Source organism: Acipenser ruthenus, chromosome 2, assembly GCF_902713425.1.
Source record: "Acipenser ruthenus chromosome 2, fAciRut3.2 maternal haplotype, whole genome shotgun sequence".
Lineage (NCBI taxonomy): Eukaryota > Metazoa > Chordata > Actinopteri > Acipenseriformes > Acipenseridae > Acipenser > Acipenser ruthenus.
The window spans coordinates 44,652,479-44,675,047 of NC_081190.1; the positions used below are offsets into that span (position 1 = coordinate 44,652,479).

General features: G+C 36.4%; 1 protein-coding gene across 4 annotated transcripts in view; it reads right to left on the minus strand.

Moving 5' to 3' along the window:
- mfsd3 (major facilitator superfamily domain containing 3) overlaps window positions 1-22,569 on the minus strand; it is a 50,188-nt gene that overhangs the window by 25,061 nt on the left and 2,558 nt on the right. For 3 of the 4 annotated variants that reach the window (XM_058996378.1, XM_034014432.3, XM_034014435.3), the window contains one exon: window positions 7,723-7,870. In XM_058996378.1, the coding sequence (XP_058852361.1) occupies window positions 7,723-7,870 (148 nt within the window). Of the gene's footprint in view, window positions 1-1,688; window positions 1,779-7,722; window positions 7,871-22,569 lie in introns of all 4 variants that reach the window. The other variant, XR_009308170.1, reaches the window with a different exon arrangement.

Here is a 22,569-nt window from a genome sequence, read left to right on the forward strand (position 1 = left end):
AAAAAGTTTCCAGAGGCAAGATTAATTATTGATCTACACTTATTAAAATACAGTTATTCTCAGATGATAATAGTAAGAATCCTCATTAAAATCAATCCATTGCCGGTATAGTACTGTGGTTAATTACCTTTTTGTCTACTGTTAATGCCACAAGATGAACAAAGCAGCCATTAACTACTAGGAATGGACAGATTTTCTGTAAATTATTACTTAAATACAACCACTTCACCTTCTTGTTCCATGCTTGTAGGATTTAAGTATGTTTTAGTTTCATGTAACTTCAGTGTCAAAACTGACCACATGCCTGTATTCTTGTTGCAATCAATAGTTTAGATATCTAACCCACCCCAATTCCCCATATTGTTACTTTTCAGTTAAACATATTTAGATGATATTTTACAAATTTTGCACATATCTACAAAATCAAGATGTTTGACGCATTTCTTTTTTCTCAGAAACAGTGTTTGTCACCTCAGTAGACTCCATTCTGATTTCTTCTTTTAGATTTGCTCTGTCGTGTCACATTTCCGTGCAAAAAACAACAAAAAAAACACTCACTCTAAACAAACCTTATACCTCGGACGAGTTAATAAGCTCAAGCAAGAAGCATAGCCAAATTGGCACGGAATGTCTATGAAACAAAACAGAACTCATTAAAAGTGTGTTAACTAAGTTAATTATGTTATGAAAATATATTGGTACTAATTGGAAGTAAAGCTTTTAAATACAGCATGTATGTATTGCAAATCAAAACAATATTCCTTCAAGTCAGGAGGCCCAGACATGTCACTGCTTGTTAATGTAAACATATTTTTTCTTTGGCAACAAAAGTAAGTTACCTCATTCAGGGCTATGCAAGTTTATTTTAAATAAACAAATACAATAAATATTGGGATCTTATAGGGACAGTACAAATGTTATTATTTACTGCTATTGTTATTGTAACTACAGTATAACCCCTGAAGTTCATCAAGGAGTATTAACCTTGTTTATTAAAAGGTGAAACCAGGTTATTTGTGGTAGTACCATTTTGCCAGAGAATGCAAACTTTCTATGGCCTGTCATTTTTAATATATGCGTGGTTAACATTTTAGGACTTCTCACTATGGGCCTATGGCAGGATACCTTCAGAAATGAGACAGAGACTCCATTCACACTTGCGATTTAAGGGCTGCCTTTTCTCATATGTGAACGCTCCAAAAAAGAAATGGCAGCCCAGGGCCGGCTTAGATTTAGGCCACCATTTCGATGTGGCCCAGGGCCTGCAATCTGGGACCAGGGCCAGACTTTACATATACATGAACACAAAGCAGACTTAGGGCCACCTTTATGTATCACATTACCAATTTAATTATGTAGCTCAGTAGCAGGAATCATAGGAATCAGTTTGCTATGGAATAATGCAGATTTTCTATGATAACGGAAAAACGTAGATTTTCTATGATGTCAAAGATTTTTTTTTGTTTTACATTTGGGGACCGGCAAAAAACAAGCCGCAAGGCTTTTTTGTTTGTTTGACAATAACCAAATCAGTACACATTATATATATATATATATATATATATATATATATATATATATATATATATATATATATATATATATAATGAGAGAGAGAGAGAGAGAGAGAGAGAGAGAGAGAGAGAGAGAGAGAGAGAGAACTTTACTTTAAATTTACGTAACCATACCTGTCAAATAAAACTGCTTCCGGTATTCAAGTTCAGTGTTGAATGAGGCTTCAGTTTACTTCAGTCAACGTCCAGAACTGTTCAAAGATGCTGAAAACAATAAAAATCACCCCTAAAGATCGGATCGACGAGTTTGGCAAGGACTAATTTCACGTTGATGGTAATGTGCTGTTTTGTACTTCATGCAGCAAGGCTGGAGATTACACTGCTAGGCAGACCATTGTATTACACATGGGAAGCGCTAAACACAAATTGAACGAAAGAAAACGTAAACAACAGCACTGGTAAGCTTGTAACTTGCTTAGAATTTGAGTGTAACAATTTGTATTATTTGTATTACAATAACAGTGTTATTGTGATTATTATTGTTGATGTTATTCTACTGGCGATAGAACAGTAGTTTATTATGTATCGTGCATGTTGTTGACGGTGTATTGCTGTATTTAGATTAGGACGCTTCCCTTAATTAACCCCTTCGCTGCTAAGGAAACCTTTATATTGTTTTTTTCAGCACAATCTTAACTTTTCATTATTATAATTTACTTGGGCATATCTACTCAACTGATTGAGATATTGCAGCTTAAATGGGGAAACAAATGAAAAATTACAATTTCTTTGCCACTTTAAGCCCTAAAAATGTAATTTCCTGATATGGTAATTATTATTATTATTATTAATTATTTCTTAGCAGACGCCCTTATCCAGGGCGACTTACAATCGCAAGCAAATACAAATACATTCAAGTGTTACAATACAAGTCATACAATAAGAGCAAGAAATACAAATTAGACAAATTGCATGTGTCTTGCATTGCTAATATGTTAACTATCTATGGAGAAAAAAAAAAATAGGAGTTAGTATGTTTCTGTCATGGCTGCGTCAACAATTGTATTAATAAATAATAATAATAAACATTTAAAACAGAACATCATCGGGTCAATATGCAAACTATACATATTTTAAATGTAGACAAAAACTAAATTCAAAATATAATTTTGAAAGACTAAATCCCCCTACACATGTAAGCGATTACACACAGGTTACCAACATATTTTATAATACTATTATTACTGCGGATGGTGCAGCATAGCCTGGGACAGTATACAGCAATCAATAATGATTGATTAGTTCTGAAAATAACTGTTGAAAATAAAATAAAATTTGACAAAATATCTCCTGTGGGTCTGCTAAATGTTGTAGCCATCAGGATATGCTCAAATCAAACCACGATCGGAAATATAAAACTCTTCAGTTTGTTTATTTGACTTACTGGATTCCAGACTGAACAACACAGAGAAATCATATAGGCCAGTTTAAGCATCAGTCATTCACCGTTTGATTGATGCGATCAATCCACCATTTACGTGTTTTCAGAGACTAAACCCTCCCACACAACCTAAAATGTCAGAAGCAATTGGTCAAACACAGCGTGCCCAAGCACTGAGTTACTACCGCATATGCCATGGTACAACAGAGACAGCATACAGTAATCAATAGCGATCAATCAGTTCTGAAAATAACTATTGAAAGTAAGATTAAGTTTGCTAAGAATAGGTCCTTAGATCCCCTAAATGTTTCCATCAAAAGTTGCACCAATCAAAGCACTATAGAAAACATAATACAGACCTTTTTGTTTGCTTGTTTGACTTCCGCATTCAACATTGAATAACATGTAGAAATCATATACAGGGCAGTTTACATGTCAATCATGCACTTTTTAAATGACATGACTGATACACCATTCACTTAAACCCTTCTACACACTCAGTAAAAAAAATGGAAATGATCGGATGCTCACAGCCGGCGCTACAGTGAGATTTATTTTAGGATGTACACCGTATGCCCCCTAGCACTTTATGAGAAAATATTTAGGGCATACACCGTATGCCCACTAGCAGTGAAGGGGTTTGAAGATTTTGTTATAATGAGGGTTTCGTTATAGCCATATGTTCGGTAATCTTCCAAGAGAAGGGGTACAAATACTACAAATCAAGGATTACTGTATATCCCAGTAGCTCTTCCATTCTGAGTGCAGGCTATCGTTCCATTAAAAAAAAAAAAAAAAAAAAATTAGGCCTGCTTTTCAGTCACATATATGAACGTGTAAAAGCGCCTTGAACTGCAAATGTGAACGGGGTTACAGACCTAAATATGCAGCGGCCCTGGACCACCACAGTAGAGTGAACAGGGTCAGAGTCAGGAAAGCTGCATTGAAACCACTGTTACGCACGTTTACTTAAAACAAAGAATAAATAAAACAAAGAAACAAAGTCACAGGGGCCAAAATAAAAGGGTAAACAAAACAATAGTTGCTTTCCTACAAATGACTGCATCTGCTTGTCCAGGCTGCTCCATGCCTTCACTGGACTTGCACATTCCACTCCTTCCAAACTCCTCTCCCAAACAAAGGGTCTGGCTCCCCTTTCATAACATGTGGCTGGGGCTTGATTGACCATCAATTACTCAGTCAAGACCCAGCCACATTCCACACATGGATTCTGGCAGGGATTGAATTAATCCCATCCCTGCCACAGATTCAAAATAATCAAACTTTATAAAAAGCCAACACTAAAACCACACACACACACATACACTATTTACACAGTAGGTTTTTGCCCTGCCACAGGGCCATATTTTAAAGCAAAGGCACATTTTCTGAGAGGAATAAAATCATTGTGATGGTATAGAACGAGCAAGAAACAACTTCATTAGAGAAAGGAGCAGATACATGATTGTTTTTGCTGATTTTCCTGCTGAAATTCCTTTATTCCTCTTTGTTTGTTCCTTTGAGTTGATACTTGCTTCAACTATGACCCTAAGACTATATATCAGTCTATTTCTTAAAAGGACCACAGTACTACCTTTGAATCTCACAAGGCTTAACACAGTATTACATGCTTGCCTGAACACAACAATAGAGTCATATAAAAACACTAGAACACAAGTGGAAAATTAGTACCAGTAAGAAACTGGATGGTCCAAAGTGCATGTAACCACAAGTAGGGTAGCATTCTGTTCTTGTAGAAGAAAATCATTGTAGATATATAGTGTGGCAGAGTAGGGGGAGGGTGTGCACATTAAGACATGTGTGCTGTGTGGCTGCCTTTGCACAGCCATGTTACATTGTGTAATTGTATGTTTAATTGGGGTGTTTTATAAGTCAATTGGTTTGGGGGATTGTTTAGGTGTTTAATTGTTTGATTGTTGACTGAAAAGTGTGGAATGTGGCCAGGTGGTAATTGAATGATTGATTGTCAATTACCCCTGGTCACACCCGATAAAAAGGGAACAAGGGGATGTTTGTCGGTGAGTGTTCAGTGACGGCCCTGTCAAACCTTAACAATACATGGTGTGTTTTGGTCACTGGTAAACGGCTTAACTGTCCTGTGTGTAGTTTAAGGACTTGCAAAGTTTAGTTAGCACTCCTAGGTGGAGTTAGGCTTTTTTTTTGTTTGTTTTCTTAAAGGGCCTGTGGTCTATCTTTATAAATGTGTAAATAAAACTGTGCCAAGGCGCTGAACTGCAGTTACTGCCTCTGTGTGTTTACTACTCCTGCCGCTGACCCGGCTTGACTGCCTGCCATTTTACCATAGTACAGGAAAAGTAAGTATTACCATGTAAAATTGCTATGCTGGGGAGGCCTTCCATTGAATCCGATTTAATTCACAACCTTATTTGCTTTTCATAGTCATTCTCTGCAATATATTTAGATTAAAGGGTACATAAGGACCTTTTTAGTTTATTGTGTTGCATGTTCCCATGTGTTGCTACACCTGTTTACATCACTAAATCCAGACTTATACAGAAAATTACTGGCTAGTAACAGTTATGGATGGACAATTTAATATTCTTAATACAGTGGAGATGGTGCAATGAATAAAACAAAAACCTCATTGGGCAGAAATAATACATGGATTTGAAGTCACGGTTTTCAGTGCCTGAATAACAGCTAGCAATCTTGGATCCCCAGACACTGTCACATCAGCTTGGCAGAGCTAAAGCAACACAGCAACCTTTCATGCAGCATGAATGAGTTGTGGAGAAATCTATATTGCAGGTATTACACCTTACTTGATGGGGATCTCTTACAGTATTACTCAGGGATACAGTACAGTATGTTTTATTTTAATAGATTTCCTTTGTTTTCTTTTCATCAAACTACCGCAAAACAATTGAGTTGATTTTCAAGGTTTTTTTTTGCAGGGCCACTAAAAAGGGGGAGTGACTAATACACCGTTGCGACGTACGCACCAGTGTGTCTCATATTAAATTACTGTACCAGTGCCACTATGGGTATACTATAGCCACGAGTATGGCTCACATAAACTTAATTGTCAACAACCCAATTATTTTTTCAGGATCTACAGCATTCAGGTCATGAATGGATGTACTTTTAATGATTTTAATACATACTGTAACTTGTTCTAAATCAATGCAACACAGTGGTACACTTGTGTATGGTTACAGTTCTGAATAACAAACCAAAATTAATGTATTTTGTACAGCTGGAAATTGAATGCAATTGTACTGCACCGTATGCAACACTAAGATGTTCTGTTTACTGGTTATTAGATGATGCGCTGTTTATTTCTTTTTTATTTCTTTTTTTAGCTTTTTTAATTGATGCAAGCAGCCCTGTTTAATAATTCTTTTAAATTTGAATTAATACAACAAATTTGTAAAAGCCAATGCAGCTGCAACTGTTCAGTAAAACAAAGAAGATATGTTCTTGAAGCGTTTGGATACTCGATAAGCTCAAATAAAATAGGTTAATACAGATGTGATGTAGGATGTATAACTTGATTTTACACTCCGTTAATTAGTTTCAAGAACCGTGTGGTTTACACTGTTATTATTGGAATTTACAGTATTGTAGTAGTATTATCTCTATATTTTGAAAAACTGAATACTTTCTAGTAGTTTAACTAAAAATGAAAAACAATACTGTAAAAAATGAACAGAATAAAATATTGCAAACAACTGTTATTTCGAAATAACCTTTGTATTTTCCTTTATCGGTGTTGAGCATGTAGGAAAAAAAGGTTTTCCTAAAATTGAAGTCTCAAAAAGGGGGTACTGACTTTTACGCCAGTACGACCTATACAACGATTTTTATGGTAAAAGCTTGATTTACCGATTAATCACAAATCTGACATGACCCATGTGGGGCTTGAATTTTTCATTTTTGTATCTTTTGTTCAGTTCAGAACATACGGCAAAGTAGAACTCTGGATGCATTTTGAATAGAAGAATTGTGAGAAGTAACAGATTTCATTTTACGCCCATTACCTCGGCTACAAGAAGTTATTACATTTTTTTTTCTAGGATTAAACATTCATCATGGTACTCTGATTAAGGTTTGATATTTATGTAGCTATGATAGTAATAATTAGGTTGCCGTTGTACACAAGAAACATTAATATACATTAATAGAAATATTCATATTGAAACCATATCATCTGAAAGAGTTAATAAAAGCATAACTGTACAACAGTTTCATATTTGCAATAACTTTTTCGGTCCATCACTGAATAAAACCGTAATGCTAAGCAAATGTCTTTGCACACTGCCCACCTTCTAAAAGGCATTTTCATTATGTAGAGAGTAGTGAATTATTGATTATTATTGGTTAAAAACTAAAACTTCAAGCCCTACCCATAGGGCTGAAGCATGCTTACTCTAAACAGACACCATCTTAAAATTGCTTAATATAATTGTCAACATAATTATAGAGGGCATTACAGAACAGGTGTTGACAATTAGATTGTGGCATCAGGAAAAACTTCTGCATTAGATAAGAAGGTGGTTTAGGAACTTACTGAGGCTGGACAATAAAAAAATTAAAAAAAAAAATAAAAAAAAACCCTTACCTTAACACAGTAAATAAGATGTAGGGTCAACGGTCATTACAGGAATGACATTTGCGTATCAATTTCTAGATAGATTTCAAGTTTGTTGTTGAACCCATACACATTTATTAGTACTAAAAAATATGTTTAATTATCATTTTAAATTAACGTTTATACATACTTACCCGTAAATGGACAGTAGTATACCACCAATGGAGGAACCTATGATAGAAAATCCCATTGCCACCATTCCATTCCAGAGGCCTAGCTCCGTGGCAGACATGCCATTATCCAGCAGGAACAGAGGGAACATGCTTGTGGCACCTTGTTCACCTAGAAAGATTCATTTTCTTTAAATATTTATCATGACTCCCCACCCCCCAAACAAAAAAAAAAGAGAATACATTCATGCAGTCTGGACAACTTTCTTTTCCACAATCTAACAATGTGTTTTCTACATTGAAAAAGTAGTGTAACAAATGCAGTGGAAGTCACATATTTAACACTCCTGAGTGTATCATAGCAGCTGAGTGTATTATGCCGCTACAGTTATTGTTTCAACTTTGTTTCCACGATTTTCATCCATTAATATCTTGGCAATGATCGGGGTGGAATGATGTCTTTTGGAACATAAACACTTTGTGACATTGTCTCTTTAAATCTTTAAATGGTCTTTCAATGGTTTGTAGCAGCTATGTTCTGGAAGGCAGCAAACTTCTCATTAACACATTTTGCAGCATGCTGTGCTATGGGATCCTTGATGTCGGTCAAAATACTGTTGAAATGGAATGCTCCATTCCAGACAAATTGTCATACAGCTCTTGAAAACAGGCCAATGAAGAGCTATTGATGAGTTGCTTTAAGTGATCTTTTAAAACTTTTGTGTCATTAAACCCCTGTGCTGTTTGATCCAATTATCTACGTCTGACATATATGACTGGAGCAGAAGACGTGCTGGAGTTTAGGATAATCTTGCTGAATTGTTTCCATAACTGCTCTTTCTTTGTCGGTAACAAAAGGAACGGCATGTATTTTGTCACCATTCAGCTGCTACAAAATATGCTTCTGAAAGTCTTGATGATAACTTTCTTCTTTCCTGCAAAAAGAATGCAACAGGAAACACTGGCTCCCCAATCACAGTCAAATTACAAATTACAAATTACAAAGGGTGATCAGTAGGAGATCAGTTTGTACATAAGTTTATTACATAAGTCAAAAACAGTATTAAGGCATATGTGGTATCCTATGACATCAGCTGTGGAAGAGAAAGATCATCGTTGTACATGTCAACCAGGGCTCGTGCCTCACTTATGAGAGCAAGATGGCCAAATTAAACTAGAAGATCTGGGTAGAGGGTTATGTTCCACACATAGTCTTTCAAATGCACTGCTAATTCATACAAGCTGAAGATGTCCTCATTGGAAATGCGTTGTTTTTTGTTTCTTGGTAAATAACATTTTTCACTTGCTTCAAGTTTCGTGTGCGATCCACAGCTGTGTGGTTGTCAGAGCCAGTTTTCGACTGCGTACCGAGTGCTTTTTGATATATATTAACAGGGTCCCTCTGATTCTGCTGCCTCCTTACTATGTGTCGGGGTAGACTTCATGGTAGGCGATGGTTCATACAAAGCCTCATTACCAAAGTAATGTATGACACACATTTGTCTGATTTGTGACTCTTGTAAGCAGTAGATATGATGGTGTAAACCAGAAATTGAATATTTTCCTTTTAACTGTGTTTTTCTTTAGATAATAATACTGTTTCAACACAACTTGTGCATTCTATACTGGTCAAAACAGACATCGAGTGCATTCTCAGTGCTAGAGGATGCTGAACAATACATACACTTCTCCTCCCTTTGGTTGCACAGGAGGGAGATTTATGATTCTACCATTAAAATCTATTGTGGTAAGAATGTAATACACTCGTTCCACAGACAGATCCTTATCTTGGTTGAACGTATATGGAGTATTAAAAGACACAATTTTGTTTATTTTGCTCCGGTGGTTTACTAACTGTAAACCCATAAACATGCACCAAATATAAAGTGGGATGCTATTCATGGAAAATACCACTAAGTGATCAGCTTAAGTGAAATGTATTTTCTACTCTTTGATCTGTGAATAAAAAATGTTATAATGATTTTACAGTTTTTTTTAATCGCTTTGGTACTATTTTCACAAGTATGTGGTAAAATTTCACAACTCTTAGTACAAAACTCAAAACAGATCATCAAAAAGGCTGTTTTTTCTAAACTTTAAGCACATTTTCAATTGACTAGGTAAAACACACAAAATCACACAGAGCTTTTTCACCAAACCTAATCAGTGTTTCATCTAGAAATACCTTTCATATAAAGTAATTGCCTTTCACAATGCAATGCTCGATACTTTTCATATGATTCTCTTCTCATTTGTTTAAATACGTTTGACCATCACTTAATCCAACTGCTCTTAATGGTTAATCACTTAACCGTTTGGTAAACCTATAGATTTTAAACTGGTTTGTCTACTATATATGGATTTTGAGAACTACAGAAATAAAATGTGTGTTTGTAAAGTATAAACATCAAAATTACATGTATGATACATGATAACCATACACAATGACTACTCGTTATTGCTAATTGATTTCACATAGTGGTAACCACAATTGGTCACCATATAAAAGGGTGTGTGTGAACACTTGCAATTTCTTTCAACATGGAGCAGGATAGACAGCAAGAAATCAAAGAGCTCGTGGACAAGGGGCCCGTCAGAGAGGTGGGCATGGGCCTCATCAAAGAGGTCAAAGAGGTGGGCATGGGCCCCGTCAAAGAGGTGGACATCAGAGAGAGGGAGGCAGACGGCAGGGAACTGTTGTGTCTAATGAAGTCCGGGCCATCGTCGTTGACCATGTGGTAAACAGAGGCCTTACCATGGCAGAGGCTGCCAGATTAGTTCACCCCAATCTGAAAAGATCAACTGTCAATTCGATCATGAGAACATTTCACCAAGAAAACCGGTAAATCTGCAGGATATACACTATGCTTACATTTACAGTAAATGACATATTGTAATGCATGTAAATTCACAAAACATGTTACAGTGTTCTTGCAGTATGATCTATTGACAGTATAATCTGTTCTACCCTCAGAATTGACAGAAGACCCCATGGTGGTGGCCGTGTGCTGACCGACCAGGAGGAGTGGGCAGTGGTGGAAATGGTGAGGGCCAGGAATGACATACGGCTGTCCAAAATAAAGCAGGCCATTGAGGAGAACGATGACACCTTTGCCAATGTGGCATCCATCAGCATACCAACAAATGGCCGCCTTTTGAAGAGGCACCAGGTATCTATGAAACACATTTACCTGGTGCCTTTTGAGAGAAACAACGACCGGGTGAAACAACTGCGGGCCGAGTATGTTCAGGTACAGCACTATATACTGTATTACTGTTACTATTTGATGCACGTGCTACTTCACAATATCATATTGGAACTATACTGTAAAAAGAACTAACCAAAATATGTTTTTAGAGGGAGATGGTGCTTGATGCTGCTGTGAACCATCACAAGTATATCTTTGTTGATGAAGCAGGCTTCAACCTGGCCAAAACTCGGCGCCGTGGGCAGAACCTCATCGGCCAACGGGCGACCGTCCAAGTGCCTGGACAACGTGGGGGAAACATCTCCATGTGCGCAGCTATCTCTGAAGATGGTGTGGTAGGACGTAGGCCATTACTTGGCTCCTACAACGCTGCATACCTCATTGTGTTTCTCAATGAAATTGAGCAGGCCTGTCAAGGTGAAGGGGTCACCTATGTCATTGTGTGGGACAATGCCAGGTTCCACCATGCAGAGGTGGTTCAGGCATGGTTTCGGGCCCATCCCCGATTCGTGACCCTATACCTGCCCCCATACTCTCCTTTCCTCAACCCTATTGAGGAATTTTTTTCAGCATGGAGGTGGAAGGTGTATGATCGCCATCCCCATGAGCGTGCCACCCTCCTTCTGGCCATGGATGAGGCATGCGATGACATCAATGCAGACAAATGTCTAGTTTGGATTCGCCATACCAAAAGGTTTTTCCCGCGGTGCATGAACAACGAGGTCATTCACTGTGATGTGGATGAGAATTTATGGCCAAATGCTCAAGACAGGCTTGATGCAAATGAATGCATGCTAAACATTATGTTTTATTTTCATTCATTTAATTTGTTTCATTTAATTTCTTACATTTGATTACAGACAGTACACCTATGTTGCAATTATATCTGAAAAATATATATATTTTTTTTTTACATGAATGATTGTAGAGGATGTCTTCATTGATCACACCTTTGATTACACATTGGACAGATATTATGGAAATTATAGATTTTCTGTCAATTTTGTTGGGTAATGTAAGTGTATTGCCTAATGGGAAAACTGTGTAATCTACTGTAATTTACAGTACTGTAGCATATTACTTTCAGCACTTCTAAAGGCGATTTGAAACACATATCTTGCATTGTTTGCTATTGGATTAACTGGTAGTTAAAATGACTAAATTGAAAAGATATTATGTTGTGTTTTGGTGATTAAACCAACGTTCTCATTACATTTCAAAATAAACCTATATTTTGAATCAGTGGTTGTGTGGTAAGAGATGTTTACAATCCAAATGAATGCACAATGACAGGTTTTGAATGAAAGACTGGCTGCGTTACAAGTGTGACCAGTTTGGAGTTTTGTACTAAGAGTTGTGAAAATGTACCACATACTTGTGAAAATAGTACCAAAGCGATTAAAAAAAACTGTAATATAGTGTGTGATTTAAATGACTGGTGTGATGTTTGTTTTTGTTTTTTTTCTTGCTTTATGTTTGAATAAAGACAATTACTGTATAGTAACAGTTATGGACGGACAATTTAATATTCATAAGTATGCAAGGCTAATGAAAAACAAGTTGAATTAATTAATGGAAGGCTGTACATCTCTTTATTACTGTTCTCTTCGTTCTTATTTTATTGTATGCAAAAAAATGCCAGTGTGTAAACATGTGTGAGAAATCATCTTTCTGATACTTCTGCATTCCTTCATGATGAAGTCCTTAATAAGCATGCAAAAAAAGTATTGTCATATATTTCATTTAATAAAAAATAAGTGCACGTTTCATATTTCTTTACATGACATGTATACTTCTTGCTAAATGTTGTTTTCTACAATAATCTCTCTATCTCTCAGGATATATATATAACCGGTCCCCGGTTCAAATCCCACCTCAGCCACTGACTCATTGTGTGACCCTGAGCAAGTCACTTAAACTCCTTGTGCTCCGTCTTTCGGGTGAGACGTAATTGTAAGTGACTCTGCAGCTGATGCATAGTTCACACACCCTAGTCTCTGTAAGTCGCCTTGGATAAAGGCGTCTGCTAAATAAACAAATAATAATAATAATAATAATAATATACATACTCACTATTTCTAATATATTTCTCACTAACCATTTTTCAATAAATAAACATTTATTATTATATCATTAAATGAATAAAGTTTACTTCCTAACACTGTTAGACTACACATAACCATAACTATTATTTATTTGTTAAATAATGTATCATTACAATTTAAAATACTCAATACACTGCATGTTATGCATTTTAATCTGTCATTCCACTTTTAGTTCGTACATAAGTTTATTTGTCAAAAACAGTATTAAGGCAATTTAAAAAAGGGGTGTGCAATTTAAAAAAACAAACTTGTCCAAGGGACAAAATGCTAGAAAAAAACTACTTGTCCTTCTTAAAAATCTACTTGCCCCATCCGTCACACAAAACACACACAAAAAAGTTGAATATAACTTGCAGGATTTTGGTTTTATTTAACAATGAACACAATCAATTAATTAGTGATTAACAGGAGTGGATCTAGCCTTGTAGCTTTACGGGTTCACTAAATTCTTCAAGATACACAAATGGTGACCTCACCTCACCTAAACAAATTTATAATATACTTTCCTTTCAGTGCAGTTTGGAACACATTTGCTAGTAAATTTAAGTAACATACAACGAGTACAACTATAATAAGCAATTGTAAGTCGCCCTGGATAAGGACGTCTGCTAAGAAATAAATAATAATAATAATAATAAATACCCTCTCCACTATCTTCCAAAACATCTTCAGTTTTGGAATTTCCTCACTATTTTTGGAAGTCTCTCCTGACTGAAAGTAATGTGTTATTTTCTTCATTCTGCACAGAAGGTTTTCAAATGAGCGCCTGCAGCTGTATCGATGAAAGACAGAATTTGTAGTAGGGATAGTTTTAGTTGTAGTTTTTAGTGAGTTGTTGCAATGGGCAATGGACACGAATAAACTACATTCCCAGAGTGCATTGCACGTAAATTGAATCGTGATTTAACAGTTGAGCAAGATGTTTGTTTTTTTATTTGTTTTTTTTCCAACAGAGGCTCCACTGTTGGAGCCAAACATTGGCTCAAACGTTCAGCGGAGGACCATAATTTACTTCAGGCGCTGTGGTGGAGCATCCTATGGAAGGCCATCTGGGTCAAAAACGTGTGCTGTTTAGTACACGTTTCAAATAAATTACTATGCGTAGTACTGTGATACACTACGCGTTCTATTTTGTTAACTACACATACTATTTTTACTACAAGTACAAATTTGGGCCAATCAGTTCTTTAGAAATAAAATAAGAGCCAATGAATTTAAAGGAAGTACGTGTACTGCTCTACCAAAAGTGAATCAGGGAATCTGAGCCTTTAAATATTTTTAAAAGCTGTCTCAAAACATAGTTTTTTAAACATGCCTTTCCAATTTTTTAACTTCTGTTTGTACCATGTTTTTTTATGTGACTTTTCCTGTATTACGTTTTTTTTTTAAATTTCTGTCACCGTAAAACGGCGAGTCATAAATAATAATGCATGGATACTAAAACTCAGCTGTGGCGCAACAGAATGACTGGAAAACATTTTAAAAATATATATAAAAGGTACAGTAAATAAGATGTTAATATAATTTTAAGCTATTTAATTTTGAAAGACATTTAATAATGGGAGATTTATTTTTTTATACATTTTTTTGAGCTTTTGAAAATGTATAATAAAAGTAAAATTAACAGTCCTTACACTCTGTCATAAGACACTAACACAGTCCCAAATGAACCCTGAACCGCATTCTGCGCTAACGCTGTTAGTTTTTTTTTTCTCTTTGCATCTGGAGAAACGAAGGGGTTTACAAAATCCCAATAATAATAAACAAACGAACAAATTTGTAAATAGCGTGTAGTACTCCACAAACTAAAAATAGTGCTGTAGAGGATTACAAATTCAACAATGCAAGGCTGTACTTTTCTCTCATCACACTTGCTGCCTGCCATGTTTGTTGTTTTTCTTTCTGGAGTGTACTGACTGATGAAACGTAATGACGAAAATCCTTAACCCTGAGATTCATATGTCTTGTGAGGCTGGAGTTTCATGGTTTGGTTCTCACTCGGCTCAACAAATAGCCAGTGGAGAACTACCCGTACCTGTACCGTACCGAGCCCTCACGGGTCAGATGTGCCAGTGGAGAAGGGGTATGAGGCTGTCATGGAGCTGGAGGCTCAAGCCGTTTATTTTTAATACAAATAATCAATAAACTAAAATCATAAAGTAAGGGACGGGAACTGGGAGTCGAAAATGAAAATAAAATGATTATTAGTACTTTGTTTTTCTTTACCCTACCCTTTTCTGCTCTCTCTCTATCTCTCCCAAACACACACTTGTCTGTCACTCTTGTCTCCCCCACTCTACCGGTCTTTTCCATACATCCCCTATATCCCCTCGCTCCCCCTGCCCCTTAATCAGCCCCCGCCCCCACATCTTTCACGCCATTCCTGCAACCCAATTCCCCCACACATACAACCACACACAAAGCAACCCCTGCACTCATGCACACACACACACCATGCAACCCCCTGCACACACACACAACCACACCATTTACACTATCCTGATATTACTCCCCCCAAGATCGCTACTTTTATATACACTACCGGTCAAATGTTTTAGAACACCCCCATTTTTCTAGTTTTTATTGAAATTTAAGCAGTTCTAGGCCAGTGAATAACCTGAAATGGTACAAAGGTAAGCGGTAAACTGCCAGAGGTTAAAAAAAAAAAGTTTAGGTTACCAAAAACTGAAAAATAATGTACATTTCAGAGTTATACAAAAAGGCCTTTTTCAGGGAACAAGTAATGGGTTAACAACTTACAGCTGTTCTGCAGCAATGGAAGTAAATTAAGCCTTGAAAGTTGATGCTAACAATTCCTACAGGTGTCACAACTTTTGTTGATTACTTACAAACCCTCTGTCTGTATAAAAGCAGTGTTAGAACAGACTGTGTTACTACACCCTCGTAAGCATTATTTGGACAGTATTGTACGCAGGAAGTAGTATATTGCTCTCATAATGGCGAGAAAAAGGCAATTAACAAAGGAAGACAGACAGACCATTATAACCCTTAAAAGTGTAGGTCTTTCCTTTAGAGAAATTGCAAAGAAAGCCAAGGTGTCAGTGAGTACAGTTTCCTACACCATCAAAAGGCACTTGGAAACTGGAGGAAACTGACAGGAAGAGGTCTGGCAGACCCAAAGCCACAACAGAATCAGAAGACAAGTTTCTGAGAGTCAACAGCTTGCGTGATAGGCGGCTCACAGGACAACAGCTTCAAGCACAGCTCAACACTGGTCAAAGTAAGCAAGTCTCAGTTTCAACTGTGAAGAGAAGACTTCGAGCTGCAGGTTTGACAGATCGAGTGGCAGTAAGAAAGCCATTGCTAAGATGGCACAATAAGAAAAAGAGGCTTGCCTGGGCCATGAAGCACCGCCAGTGGACTACTGAAGACTGGAAGAAGGTCTTATGGACCGATGAATCAAAATCTGAAATCTTCGGTTCATCACGCAGGGTTTTTGTACGCCGTCGAGTAGGCGAAAGGATGGTTCCTCGGTGTGTGACACCAACTGTCAAACATGGAGGAGGAAGTGTGATGGTCTGGGGCTCTTTTGCTGGATCCAGAGTCGGCGACTTGAACAGAGTGAGTTGCACCCTGAACCAAAACTGCTACCACAGCATTTTGCAGCGCCATGCAATACCCTCTGGTATACACCTAGTTGGTCAGGGGTTCATCCTACAGCAAGATAATGACCCAAAACATACCTCCAGGCTATGTCAGAACTACCTTAGAAGAAAAGAACAAGACGGTAGGCTTCAAATCATGGAATGGCCAGCACAGTCTCCAGACTTAAACCCCATCGAGCTGGTTTGGGATGAACTGGACAGAAGGGTGAAAGCAAAGCAACCTACAAGTGCAACACATTTGTGGGAACTTCTGCAACAGTGTTGGGAAGAACTTTCCGAACAATATTTGATTTCCATTGTAGAAAGAATGCCACGAGTGTGTTCGGCTGTTATATCTGCAAAAGGTGGCTACTTTGATGAGTCAAAAATTTAGATTACATTTTGTTAAACAAAACGATTCCATGATTTCTTTTTTTATCTCCAATTGTTTATTTGTTCTATGCTTTAATTTCAGAGTACATTGAGACATTAAACTGCGTAAATTTCAATAAAAACTGGAAAAATGGAGGTGTTCTAAAACTTTTGACCGGTAGTGTATATATATATATTTTTTTTAATATAGCGTAAAAAATATGTAAGTATGGTAAATAGCAAACTAGGTTAGCAACACTAAAATAAAAATAAATAAAACATTACATTTTTTGCCAGCAAGTGTTTCTCTTGAAATGCTTCTAAAAGTAAATTTTACGTTTTGTTTTTTTAAACATCCCAACAAGTACACGCATGGGCAGCAGTGTGGAGTAGTGGTTAGGGCTCTGGACTCTTGACTGGAGGGTCGTGAGTTCAACCCCAGGTAGGGGACACTGCTGCTGTACCCTTGAGCAAGGTACTTTACCTAGACTGCTCCAGTAAAAACCCAACTGTATAAATGGGGAATTGTATGTAAAAAATAATGTGACATCTTGTAACAATTGTAAGTCGTCCTGGATAAGGGCGTCTGCTAAAAAATAAATAATAATAAATAATAATAATAATAATAATAATAATAATAATAACAATAACAATAACAATAATAATAATAATAATAATAATAATAATAATAATAATAATACATTAGCAACTATGGTTTTATTTATTTATTTATTTATTTGTTTAAATTTACTAGATTGCTGCATTTAAATGTCAGGTTCATGTATTAAGAAAGCAATATCACCTATTTGCTAATTTACAAAAAAACGTAAATAATATCGTAAGTTTAAAAGATTAGTCTGTGCATTGCCAGAGGCTCTCAAACAGCCATTTCTGGGTTTCTTTGTAACCAATAGAAGATCAGCTTCTTCCACAGCTAACCAATCAGAATTGATAGCGGTGGGATGTAAACACTTCTTTTAAAATGTTTGTGCAGGTGCTAGACTTCTGCAATTCAGTTTTCAGAAACTTGCATGGCTCTCTAGAAATATACAGAGTGTCTTTCTAGCAACATAATGAAGCTAGGTAAAATAAATAAATAAACAAATAAATAAACACTACTTGTCCCGGCGTCAGGCGATACGAATTGCACACCCCTGTAGGAGTTTTAAGATTTCGGTTTGATCCAAGCTGTCATTCCTTACATGTATGATTTTACTGTTTTTTTGGTGTTTCCGTCATTCCCGTCAAGAAACGGTATTAGGAGTTTTAAGATTTCAGTTAGGGATTTTCAGATATAAGCTTTCATTCCTTATTCATCTTTTTTTCATTATATTCAATGGGCATTCTTTTCTCTTGTAGTCAATGGGCATTCCGTTTTGTCATTCGTTTTAGTCTGTCCCCATTTTACATGAAAAATATTTTGCTAATGTATGTTAGACATAAATCACTTTACTTTAATAATAATAACACTTTTTAATATGACACACCATTAAATTAATTAATAGAATAATGTAGTGTTGTTATCTATTATCATTTAATCATAGTGGTTAACCTTACCTTACAACCCTGTTTACGCGGTGGTAAGGTGAAGTTACATTTTTAAACGCCGGGAACTGTATATTTTTCATCGTACAAATTATGAAATGCACTATTTTGTATGTGTGACTAGTCATGCATTTAACTCATGATTTATTTGTATGTGCCATTATATGTATGTTAAAAGGTGTTATCTTTTTATAACAATTTAACAGGAATTTGTATGACCCCTTCTCAGTTGAGTTGAAATGATATTATTTATTGAAATATAGTCTATATATCAGTATTGAAATCGTATTAATTGTTTTCAGTAAGTATTACACATATTGTATGACAATCACATTAGCTTATTGTTACCATGTAGGCCTATTTAAAACAAAAATGCATGCAACAGAAATAAAATAACATTTCATCTGCAGTGCTTCTCAACCCTGCTGTATTACTATTTACGCAACCCTAATCACAATAGCAGTTTGTACAGCTCTTACTAACATAGAAAAATGCATTGCAAATGTAATGCTGCATATTGAAGCAGTGGGGCATGGTGCAGCACATTAAAAACATGGGGCACGTTCAATAAGCAGAGCGCTTTCTCGTGGCGCCCCGTTACATATGTTAGCAGTTATAGAACGGTCTGTTAGGGGCGAGCAGTTTTACTATAGCAGGCAAGATATCTACTTTTTTTTTTCACGTACCAATTTCCTATGACACCGGCCCATCCCTAGGTGGTGCTGTTGAAATAAAATACCGATAGCTGTCTACACTCCCAAAGATACCTCTCCCAGTCCCGTCTTGTTTTTATTTTTTATACAAAATACAAAGTTAGCTAAATGGAAATCAAGCTCCCTAATACCAATGTCATAGGTTTATATCGAAGGCAGTTTTATACTCTCTGATGAATGATTCTCTGGCTTCTACCATGATAATTTCAAAATGGGCAGCCAGCAATTTAAAAGACATAGAGAGAATTCCAAGAAAAATAGTTGGGGAAAGTCATAAATAGGCATGTTGTCACATCACTTAATTATGACTTTTTTCCCTGTATAGTCTGAGATGCAAATATACGACTTATCCACATATTATATAAAACACACATACACATGCATATAGGCCCTATATCTTATACATGCCACACATTGACAGTCCCTTCTCATAATTTTCCATGTGGCTGCTTGTATCTGAGCATGTGCGTGCAGCCACACCAAAATCAGACTGGAAATCAACCAAAATCAGACTGGAGTGCACAGATGAGCTGTGGAAACAGGTCTATTGTTGCTGGATGAGTGCATTTAGTGCCAGCTGGATGATTGACTATGAACTCTCTATGCTTCTGATCCAGACATAGGTCAACAAAGACACATCTAAGACACAAAATGAAGACCACAGACCTGTCTTTTTACCATAAAATATGGCACAATATATATATATATAGTATGCTGTATATATTTAATACATAGGACAAGATGTGCTGCCTCAGTGTGCAAGCTACAAAATGAACAATGCAGTGCTAGCACAACAGTGTCAAAGTGTAAAACCATAACGATTATTTCGTTTTAAAAAAATAGAAAAATGTTTCTGATTGCTGCTCTGCCATTCACACATACTGCACCAGTGGTCCTCTTCTACTGCTTTGCATGTATTTTATAATATATCTGCACTTACAATAATGATATAAAATACTGACAGCACTTGACACTACAAATACCAGTTTCTTCAAAAACACTGTCAGCTGTGTTACATAATTTCCATACTCCTCGATAACTGTGTGCACACATACAGTAAATCATACATACAGAATACCACATGCAAGTTTCAGAAATATTGTATGTTTTTAACAGAACATACTGACACAAAGTAGAAGAGAAATGTGCCAGTAAATTCCATATTTACTGCTTGCCATGTGGTATCTATTAATTTATTAATGTATTTATAATTCCCTGTAGTCCACTTCATTCCTTCTAGAAATATTTGCTTCTCTGAAGAGTGTCCTGCTGGGAGGGGAGGAGCTGAAGAAAGCCCCAGCGTCCCGTGAGGACTGCCTGCCGCCAAAACCATCTCAGCCACCTGTGCTGTTCTCAGCAAACGATCAGCTGCCACAGCTCGCTCCATCACTATTTCCCACCCATTCACAAGTAGCCTCCCTGTGCACAATCCAGACATGGAAACTGACCAGACTACATCATGACCTTTCAATACACAGGGGTCAGAATAGGCGTCCCACGTCTCCACAGTTGCCGATTTTAATTACAGTACTGGAGTTTGTATCTGACATGGGGGCTAATATGAACCTATGCCTTGACGATTTATCCATTCAATGTTTTACGTTAATTGTAATGTTGTTTATATTTTTGTAATTTGTTAAGTTTTTAAACTGTATGGGGTTGTTTGATCTAAACAGAAGGCTCTTTTTGCAACTTACACTACATTCTTCCATATATTTTCACTAATGAATCCAAGTGCTGTAGTCCCCCAGACAGATTACTACAGTATACTATTTTTAGTGTTCTGTCTGGAGTTGTGGTAATTGCGGTTTATCAGATTACTTCTGCATCCTAGGTCTTAAAGCACACTGACGCTGCGAACCTGCACGGCAATTTTCTCGTTAACATATAAATGTGACAGACACAAAGACAATGTAATCCTTATATAATCCCCTTCTGGTGCAAAACTGAATTTTTATATTAATTCACCACTTCAGTATGGCTCAGTCTAAGATTTGCTACATTTTTTTCTCTTATATCTATTGTGGTTTTGTTTTTGTTGACTGGGACGCTGAAGCTACCTTGCCATAAAATTTACAGATTTGCAGGTTTCCCATCCTAAATCCAGTGAACCTTGAACCTTTTTAATTTGAAAGACTTTCTCACCTTAAGTTCAAAACACACCACGGAAACAACAATAGCGACACCTAGAGGACAAATCAAGCATAACCTTTTCTGTTAAATAACTGCACAATGCCTAAATTATAAAAACAATTGTGATAGTCAACCCCATATCAAGAATCTGCCACTTCTTCAACCTGAAAATCATACTGTATTAGTTCTTATGTGGATTACTGAGTAAAAAACATTTTTGACCAGTATACACTTAACATTAAACTGGGTAAATACAAGACTAATTTTGCATAATTTTCTTTCAACTAGTTTTCATCAGCAATCAATGGTCATGAAGTTACTGTTGAGGATGCTTTTAATTTATTTGGTACTAGTCAATGAAATCTATTTAAATTAATTGTACACTTTTGATCAAGTTTTTAAGTATCAGCATTTACAATGGAAGAAAGCTAAATTGATGTAATTGTACTTTTTTTGATTTCCACGTTCAGAATGATGTTTTATTCATTCTTTTATTAAATTTAAAAAAATCTATTTGTTTAGTTTGCAGAAAATAAACATCAATGGGTTCTACTTACAGTATATAAGTAACAAGTTAGTGCAACACTTATGACTGGTTTCACACATCCCAACTTCCATGGACCTTGGACTACCTTACCTAAAGTAACATTAGGTAGTCTAAGATTAGTGCCAGTTGGAGTCTGTGGAACCAGTCGTTGGTCTAAAGATTCACTGGACTAACTTAATACCTTGTTTTACAATCATCTAGGGGGCAGACAACTGAGACATTGCTCACTGCAATTGGGAACATCTTAAAACTTATAAAAACATTAGGCCTATTTGTTTAGGCCATCCCCAACAAGGATAATATGATAATATAAGTAAAAGGTTTATCAAAATGGTCATTTTTACTATCTTCAAACACTTTCTCTTGCCTGCACACACCACCTGCCTGGCACCATTTTCTCAATTACTTGTGATGTATCATCAACCACAGATGATGGAAACTCCTCCCCACAATTTAGGTCCAATTCAGATGGAATGACCCAATAAATTGTCTTTTTAACTGAAACATATTAAAACCAGTAGCTCTTTTCTGTGTTGAAATTCTGCCAGGTTAAAGCTAAAACACTTGTCACCCTACTGTAAAATATAAACTTTAAAAAAATGTAATTTTACCTGTTCAAGTCCCTACATACACACTGCAATT